At 36.3% G+C, this 9,246-nt stretch overlaps 1 protein-coding gene across 2 annotated transcripts; it reads right to left on the reverse strand.

Annotated features, from left to right (window-relative positions):
* Nucleotides 1-1,361: 1,361 nt before the first annotated feature.
* G6PC2 (glucose-6-phosphatase catalytic subunit 2) lies at nucleotides 1,362-8,378 on the reverse strand. 2 transcript variants are annotated; one of them, XM_036320686.1, is made up of 5 exons: nucleotides 8,161-8,378; nucleotides 7,457-7,566; nucleotides 5,496-5,607; nucleotides 3,221-3,336; nucleotides 1,362-2,201 (listed from the first exon to the last, which is right to left on the reverse strand). In XM_036320686.1, exons 1-5 carry the CDS (start codon nucleotides 8,376-8,378, stop codon nucleotides 1,690-1,692), a joined length of 1,068 nt encoding a protein of 355 aa, XP_036176579.1. In that variant the 3' UTR covers nucleotides 1,362-1,689. The 2 variants fall into 2 exon arrangements, with proteins under 2 accessions (XP_036176579.1, XP_036176580.1); XM_036320687.1 differs by lacking the exon at nucleotides 3,221-3,336 and having other exon boundaries at nucleotides 2,177-2,201.
* Between the last annotated feature and the right edge of the window lie 868 nt (nucleotides 8,379-9,246).

Below are 9,246 nucleotides of genomic sequence, written 5' to 3' on the forward strand. Positions count from 1 at the left end.
CAGGCAGACAGGTGAGCAGTTAGGAGCCAGCGGTCCCAGATTGCAAGAGGGTGCAGGCCAGGCTGAGGGGACCCCCCCCCTCCCACCTTGCAAGAATTTCATGCACCGGGCCTCTAGTACAAATAATATTGACTGTAAGCTATAATTGACAAAATAAAAAATAAATTAAAAATATTTGATTATATCTTAGCTTTTTGCTTAGAAATCATCCAATTACTGAAATCAAGTTCAGTTACCTTTTAAAAAGAAAGCTATAAGTGTGTTTTTTAAAAGCAACAAGCCGAAACCGGTTTGGCTCAGTGGATAGAGCGTCGGCCTGCGGACTGAAAGGTCCCAGGTTTGATTCCGGTCAAGGGCATGTACCTTGGTTGTGGGCACATCCTTAGTAGGAGATGTGCAGGAGGCAGCTGATCGATGTTTCTCTCTCATCGATGTTTCTAACTCTCTATCTCTCTCCCTTCCTCTCTGTAAAAAATCAATAAAATATATTTTAAAAAAAGCAACAACATATACTTATAAATACATATAATATATATACAACATACATTTATAAATACACCTAGAAATGGACCAATAATTACTTTGCGTTTTAGAGATTTTGTTATTCTCAACTAATATCTTGTAAATAGCACTGATTCAACTGTCATGTTTTCATAAATATTTATAGGTTATTTAATATGTCATCATCTAAAATAAATCATGTATTGATATCCTTGAAATGAGTTAGATGAAACACTATGGTAGATCACAGGTCACTAAGATATGTAGCAAAATCTGACTCAAAATGTACTTGATTGAAATAACAGAGGTATCAACTTAAAGTCCAGAATTACTAGGTCCAATAAGAAAAAACCTTACTGAGAAATTCTTAGTATGACATAATATTCCCTCAATAACAATTTTGTAAAGTAAACCCGTAGATTTTAATCATAGTTCAGTATATATAGAGGTTAACACAGCTAACGGATACTATAAGCATTTAATAGTTTTCCTGGTTGGAGCATGACCTTGAGGAAGGCACTTGATTTCCCCAGTCTTGAAAAATTGACCCTTAAAGAGAAAGTATAAGGATGTCATAGTAAAGAGATAAGCCTTTTGGAGGTAAATAATGTTCTAAGCAGAGAATCTTCAATAGCATTTATTGACATATTAGAAATCACTTTTGTAAAACAGAGACCAGGAGTTCTTCAGAAGTTCAAGTCCACAGTAACGGGGCCTGTTTCCTTTCACCTGCATACATATCCATATCCAGAACCATCGCTGACCCCTCACGACCCTGTATGCATGGTTTAAGTCAAACAAGATGTGGCATTTTAATGTTATTTTTTGAAAAACAGCTGATTTACATAGTAATTATCAGAGAATCGACATGAAATCTTACAAATTATTACCTCTTGAAAACGAACAAACAAAACGTAGTGTAATGGGAATATTTGCCTGAAGACTTGGGTTCTAATTCCCGTCCTTACAGCAGTGTGACAACAGTGAGTTATGTTAACTAAATGAGACTTCAATACCTTATCTGAAAACTGAGGGGGTTAGAGTTGACTGCCACTAAGATGCCCACAAGAGCCAGAGCATCTGAAGGTGATAAAGCGACCTGATACTGGGGCTCCTGTTGGGATGCTGAAGACTGAGAAGTGAATAGCGCCTGCCTCCTGGGACCACAGAGCACTAACTCTGCACACTCTAGTCAATCTTCTTTTCACTTGGTTTCATTAGCACATGAACACAGTAGGGAATCAGAGCAACCACAGTCAGTGGGATGGACGCACTTTTACAGAAAGACAGCACATAAAATAAATGCTCTGTGTGAGTGGGGATCTTGATGAAATGGTAAAGCTGTAGTGTGGTCAACGAGGCCACGACACAGAGCAGCCGGAAGCTCAGCTTGTAGCCGTTTTCCCCTCGGCAGCTCCTGAGGAACATCTCTGAGTTGATTGCAAAGCCCAAGCCAAAGAGGACCCCAAGGTTTCTCACGAGTCCGGCAAAAGGCGTGGTGTCAATGTGGATCCAGTCGGGGTTGGCACACCACTTCTTGGCTATGGGCACAGACCACAGCAGGTCAATGTCAAGCAGTCTGAGAAGCAGGTAAAAGCCAAGTGAAAACAGGAAGAGGAAAAGGTTGGTCTTCAGGTATGTGCTCAGGCTGGCCGTTTGGATGCCTGGAGTGTGTTCAAAGGCCTCTGCCACAAGCATGCCTGGGGATTAGAAAGAGACACTGAAGGCGACTATGTGCCCTTGAGCTCCTGAGGAATCATTCCTCCCCGCTTTGAAGAATTTAGCTGCTGCCCAGCTGGTGTGACTCAGTGGTTGGGCATCAACCTTTGAACTAGGAGGTCACAGTTCAATTCCCGGTCAGGGCACGTGCCCAGATTGAGGGCTCCATCCCGGGTGTGGGGCATGCAGGAGGCAGATGATCAATGACTCCCTCTCATTATTGATGTTTCTATCTCTCACACCCTCTCCCTTCCTCTCTGAAATCAATAAAAATATGTTAACAAAAAAAGAATTTAGCTGTAGTTTTCAATGTAAAGGGCTTTAGACACCTAGGTTCTATCCATTTTCCAAAGCCTTTCTTAAAGCAGTAACACACTTGCCCCATGGTCTTTTCGCCATCCATAGTGGGACAGGGGGATCTCTCAGGAATCCACGGCACTGAGTGACAACCCACTTTATAGGCAGAACACTGCTCTAGGTGCTTGCAATTAATATTTCAATTGCCATAGCCAATTAACTTAGCCTTTGAAAAGCATGTGGGGCTAAATGGCAGAAATTCAATCGTGGTGAATGCCGCTTCGAGAATACAAAGCAGTGGCTAAACGAAGTTTATAGCTATGTAATCATCATTTCAGCTGTTTTCAGAGAGAGAGTGGCATGGTGTGCAGGTTGGAAGCCCATTATTAAGTTCCCCAAACCAAGACACAAGCAGGCTGTCTGAAGTGGTGGTCTGGAAGGTGGACTTAACTCTAGTCACATTTCAGAGAAGCCCATCTCACTAAGAGGTTAACGTTTATACTGTTAGGTGAGACTCTGCCATTGCACAAGGAGGATTCTGAGGTGTGTTGAATCACTTAAGCTCCAGGGTAGCATTAAGCATCAGTTTCTTAACAGAATTACCTAGAATGGGGAGCTGATCACCAGGAAGAATCTGAGAACATAAAACAAATGACACTAAAGCTTTCAAATGACACAACCAGAGGTAAGGGATCATATTTACCACCAATTACTCCGAGGATAACTTGATGAGGAAAATGCGTTGCTATGAATACTCTGGAGATGCAGACACTGATTTGAATCAACCAAAAAATACTCCAAAAAAATGACCAGGTCAGTCTACGATGGAAGAATAGATACAAGAGTAAGAAGCAAAGAAATTCGATCGCTCATAAAATTAGGGGCTGTGTGACACCAGATGACCTTTCTCAGAAGAACCATCTGACATAACATCATGATTCTAGAGTCTTGTTTTTCCCAAAATGTTGTTTCCATGTGTTTCATAGGATTTGAAACGCTTTCACAGAGGTTTTTGCATTTATCAATGCATTTATAGTGCTATATTCTGAGATTTTAATAAATGTTATAAAAGGAAGCCAATTTGACATCCTAATAATTATTTTAATGGACTGGGATAATTAAAGTTAGGAGAATTGCTAATATCAGAATGATCAAGAATGAATTATAGATATATGTCTACTTATCATATGAGCTTCCTCTTTACTCTCTCTCAACCTTTCTTTGCTTGAAGAAAACTCACTGGAAAGACGTCTGCCACTCTGATGAAAAGCACATCAACATTTTATCAAGGGCAAGTTTTCAGTGGGTTTAATTTCAGACTCTCAAAGAAGTCCTGATTCCTTGGTTTTTGAGATACAGAAAATAAGAAACAAGGGAATTGACCTATAGGCTATATAGTCTGTGTTAGGAACAACAAGGTAGGCCCTGGCTGGGTAGTTCAGTTGGTTAGAGTGTCATCCCAATACTCCAAGATTGTGGTTCAATCCCTAGTCAGGGCACATACAAGAATCATAATGAATGCATACATAACTGAAACAACAAATCGGTGTTTCTCTCTCTCTCCCTCTCTCTCAAAAATCAATAAATATAAATAAAATGAAAAGAAACAAGGTACAAAAACTTATAAAATATTAAAATACAAGCAATGTTCATTATTTTAATAAAAAAAGAATTAGCAATATTGAATTCTAAGAATTTTGGGGCTTCTCAATGATTTGTTACTGATAATCAGACCAAATTTTGGTTATTGAAAGACTATGAATAGAGGGAAATGAGTCTTCCAAAGAGGAAGTAAGCAGGAGGTATCCATATGAAAGAAGAATAAATAAGGATTTGGTAATATTAAGGTAAGGAGTAGGCACTAAATAAATTTTGATGGATGAAGGAGTGTTGCAGTTATAAAAATTGAAAAAGAGTTATGGGAGTTAAAAAAAAACACAACACAAGCAAATATTTTCCAGGTTTGGAAACTGGAGGAAGAAATAAGCTGTAAGAAGGTGAGCCTTTTTTTAGATTCCTACTTTGAGAAATAGTCTATGGTTAGGAAATGCTAATTTCTTTAAATTAAACAACTCTCTACTGTTGTTTTGGCTAATGGATACATTAAGGCATGCAGGTCACAGTCTCATTAGAATAAACTTTAAATATGCTCAAATTACTTTAGCTATTTCTTTCTTATATTATCCAATACTACTCTAAAAAGTGGATGGTTCTTGGAAATTTTTTATTTTAAAAGAACTTTTATATATGGTATATGTTATCATATTTTAAAAACCAGTTAACAAACAAATTTTATCTCTGATAGCCTAAAAATTTATGATTAAAGTGGTGCTCCAAATTGTTATAATGATAAATTATTTCAGAAAAGAAGAGAAGAAAACAGCTCAATTCCTACAAAAATTTTGAGTAATCTTACATTAAAGTTCTAGGCCTTTTTAAACATTACAAATCTACTAACATGAAATCTACTAACATTCAAATTTAAGTTTGCCTCTAGAATGTTTTTAGTCACAAAGGTTGCAAAGTCTTTAAAGCTAGAATTTGTTATTGCTGTCAAAGAAAGAAGTATAATTATACTAAATTAATTGATGCATTCAAGGGGAATGATGATTCTCAAAATTTCTAGTTAATCTTAAAGCAAGAGAATGTACATGCAAAATTATTTCTTACATAATTTTAGATGATTTACTTATGAGCTACCAGAGTGATTATTATATTAGAGAAACCCAAAGCATATTTAGCAAATCATTAATCAATGAAATATTTCCAACCCTATTATGTGGCAAAGCTGTGAACTAATTAGGACATTATCTTAAAGCACAATATTAATTTTTCTATTCATTTGCTATTTTGGGTTATGATAAAATAGAAAAAGCACATTTCAACCACTAAAAGTATACTAAAATGAATTTTTAAGAAGACATTCCATATTCAAAACTGTTATATTCCCATGCTACAGAAACTGGAGCAAAGCTGACCTGTGCAGAGTGGTAGATGACTTATCCATCCAACTGACAGTGTTGCTCAGTGCAGCTGTTACCATGACGTACCAGACACACGATGAGCCCATTGCATGACCAGATGGACTTCCTGCAAAAGCAAAGTTGTTGGTCCATTTGAAAGGGAGTTAACAGAGTATCAGTGCCAGAAATGGATGGTAGAAGGGCATATTAGCCATGAACATTACAAATAACTCAGAAAGAATCCACAGGGCACAGGCTCTATGTAATATTTAAACATAGGTAGAAATAAAGAAAATTGAGCCAAATTGAGCCTCAAAATACTACTTCAAACATTTTTTCCAGATTTTTCAAGTTCATCAAATTCCAGAAATTAAAATGTTCAAGGCTAATTAAGAACTCAAGGTGCTGTACCAAAATCTGCCATATCTCTAGTCATTGTTCATATCTAATTGTTTTTCATTGATGATAAAAATAAAGTACCTGTATTGGATCTTAAATCAGTTTATGTTCCTTGGGTTGGAAAGTCAAGCATCTAAAGGATATCATTGCTATGTCTGATTTAGCAATTGACTGCTGTGCACTAGCAGCTATTTCTATGTCTATCCTGTGGCCAGCAGCTCCATGGAAGTCTTTGTTATGAAATGGAAGAGAAGCTGTAAAGAGAGCATCAATATTGGCAGAAGAAGCCTGAAGACTTTCTACTCCTATAATGTCTTTCCCATGAATCTTGATATTTTTTAAAACTCACTTTACTTTGATATTCTCCCTGAGTCTTAACCAGTGGAGATTCATTCAAGTTAAACACCAGTCTCTTCTTCAAAAAACACTGAATTAAACAAAGACCAATCTATTTCTTGTAGATCTATTTATTTCAAATCTATTTCTTATGCAGGAATTTTCAGAGCCTTTATATCCTTAGAGTTGTAGATCTCTAAGGAGTGACCACAGGATGCAATATATCTTTCTTTTTTCTCTCCACCCCCTCACCCCAGAAAATATCCCACATGCTGGGAAGTGCTGGGATAAAACAAAGTAGCATTTCAATTGTCTCAAAGGTTATCTATCCATCCATCTATCCATCCATCCATCCATCCCACACTGGTTTCACAAAGATAAAATACACACCATCCCCATTATGATTGAACACAGTCTACTGAGGGAGCCAGATATATAAAGAATTAATTATAGTAATATAACAGAACTTACACATTCACTATATTCAGGGTTGGTTTCAATGGATGTCAATATTAATTTTCTGATATATGCCAAACTATAGTGAGGTATAATATAACACAGTCTTATAAGTTAAACCAGTAACATGTAATTTCTTTTTATATATTTCAAAAAACCTTTTTATAGTCCTAAACTCAACTTCTCTGGTAAAGATTTTACACACATACAGAGTCTTATTTATAATAAAAAAAAGAAGTGGCCCAGAAAGTCTACTTACATACTAAATATACAAGAAAAAAAGAAATTTTAAAGAAATCATTCTAAGATCAGAGATATCTTAACTGGCAATAGTAATACTGGGAAGTCCTTACCTTTCTTACAGAAAACTTATCTATTCTTTCCTCATTCATGGGATTTTCAGTATACCTATACTAACTTTGAAAGTTACTCAGTAGTAGATAAATCAATATTTCTAGAATTTTAATATAGTTCTTTGGTAATTTGTTCTAGCTTTTTTGTTTGTTTTAGTATTATTCCATTCTTCCAAAAAATAAATTCCAAATATAAAATTATTTAAGGAGTATTCTCCAAACTTACCATTTTACAAATAACACAATGAAATTTGATTGTTCATAAAACTTCCTTTCTCATTAGCAATTTTTATGCTTATGAACTTTTAGCATCCTCCCTCATGATATTTTCTTTAATTCCCTATATGATATCATACACTTATTAGATGATCATCATACATAATGACTCTGTTGGAATATCTTTAGTAACTTGAGGTTGCTATAATTGCTTACCTGGACCTGTTTCACAGGTAGTGGGAAACTGTTCAAGGCATGGACTTGAGCGATTTGGGTAAATCTGAGTTTCTTGGATCCACCAGTAAGGCCGATGACCAAATAATATCCTGTATTTGAAGAAATATAAATATGAATATATTTAAATACACAACAAGTACTTAATTGGAAACATCCTATTTTCTCCTACAAAAATATTCAGTCAGAGGGTTGATGAGGAAAGCTCATGATTAAGAATCTTTGAAAGAACTTGGGTTCTGGTCTATCTACCATTATAGAGGAAGACACAGTCATATGCAGTTAGTTTTCAATATAAACAGGGACATTTTTTCCTTTCGGTGGAAGTCCTGCAGGTGCTTGGGGTACTTAGATTGGGAATATCAAAGGGGTCCCTGGAATCACCAGTCTGTTCAGTATGGGTGCTGCTCATTTAACTAACTTCTTGGCTAATCACAGCATATGTGTTACAGGGCTTTGGCATTTACTTATAAATCAGTATACATTCATATATAAATGTACATTTGTATGTACGTATACATTTCTATGGCTTTTGTAAGTTCTAGTTATGAATCTGTGTTTCAAGTTAACTGGTATTTTGAGAGTTTTCCAAGTAAAACTACACACATCTAAAATGTGACCATTAAGCCAAAGCTACAAAGTTAAGAATACACTTTAGGAAAAATGAAACAAAACAGAAGCCTTACCATTTAAAAATGAGATTGAACCAATCCCCAATGACTGCTACCCATATCATCTTAGTTCCAACTGTCTGATTAAGTTGAAACCAAAGTGGAAAATAAATAGAAAAGATATTCCGGGGATCTCCAACATTGGACATAAAATTTAGAAAATTGTAGTAAGCTCGGTAGTCCTTCTGCAAATGCTGAATAATGAGTACTCCATTCCTATGAAGGAAATCCATCTTGAAAGAGAGGCGATTCTAAACAGCAATTGGAGCTGCAGTGCTCTGAGTCCCACCATTTTTATACAGTACCCCAGTGGCGTGTCTAGCCATTACTGCAACATGTGACTGACCATCTGTGGAAAGGGCACGTCGGTCCTTGTCTGCTGAAAAGCTCATCCGTTTATAAGTTTAATTGGAGCCAAAGAGGTGAAGTACATGCTGATCTGTGACAAGTCAAGGGGAAATTTGGGTAGAGATACAATGAATTTCTTATGCAACCTCCCTTTTGTGTGAACAGTTGGATTGTGTTTGCTTGAAATTTTTTGCACAGTTCATTTCCTTCAAGGGCAGAGACATTAGCAATTTCTATGCTTGGCTAGAAGACTATGCAGATAATTACTGCATGTCAAATAGCCCTTAAAGCCATGCATTTTAATTTAAAATAGAATGTGGCTCTTTGACTATTTTATTGGGTCTTAGAGGAAAACAAATGAGTAAATATCTGGGCATGAAACATTTATGTGATATGACAGATTATTTTCTTATTGCAGACTTAAATGAAAATTTTTTTATTTTTCTTTATTAGCAAAGAGAGTGCTATGATATATAAATCCAACAGTGAAGGAAATACATGGAATGTATGAAATCTAGAAGGAAATGTGTTGCTTTTTAATTACAAGGCAAGAAAGCAGAGATGGAGCCCACTTTACTGAAAGAACTGTGTTAGGGTTGAGTCATTATTGACTAGAGAATACAATTGAGAACACTGGGGAGTGCTCGTGTGAGAGAAAGACAGAAATAGACTCAAAAGGCTTTGGACCAATCAGGAGAATGATTTGTTGAAAGCAGAATGTTCAGTACAGCTGCAGGGGACACACCAAAACAA

The sequence above is a fragment of the Myotis myotis genome, unplaced genomic scaffold (genome assembly GCF_014108235.1).
Source record: "Myotis myotis isolate mMyoMyo1 unplaced genomic scaffold, mMyoMyo1.p scaffold_m19_p_8, whole genome shotgun sequence".
Lineage (NCBI taxonomy): Eukaryota > Metazoa > Chordata > Mammalia > Chiroptera > Vespertilionidae > Myotis > Myotis myotis.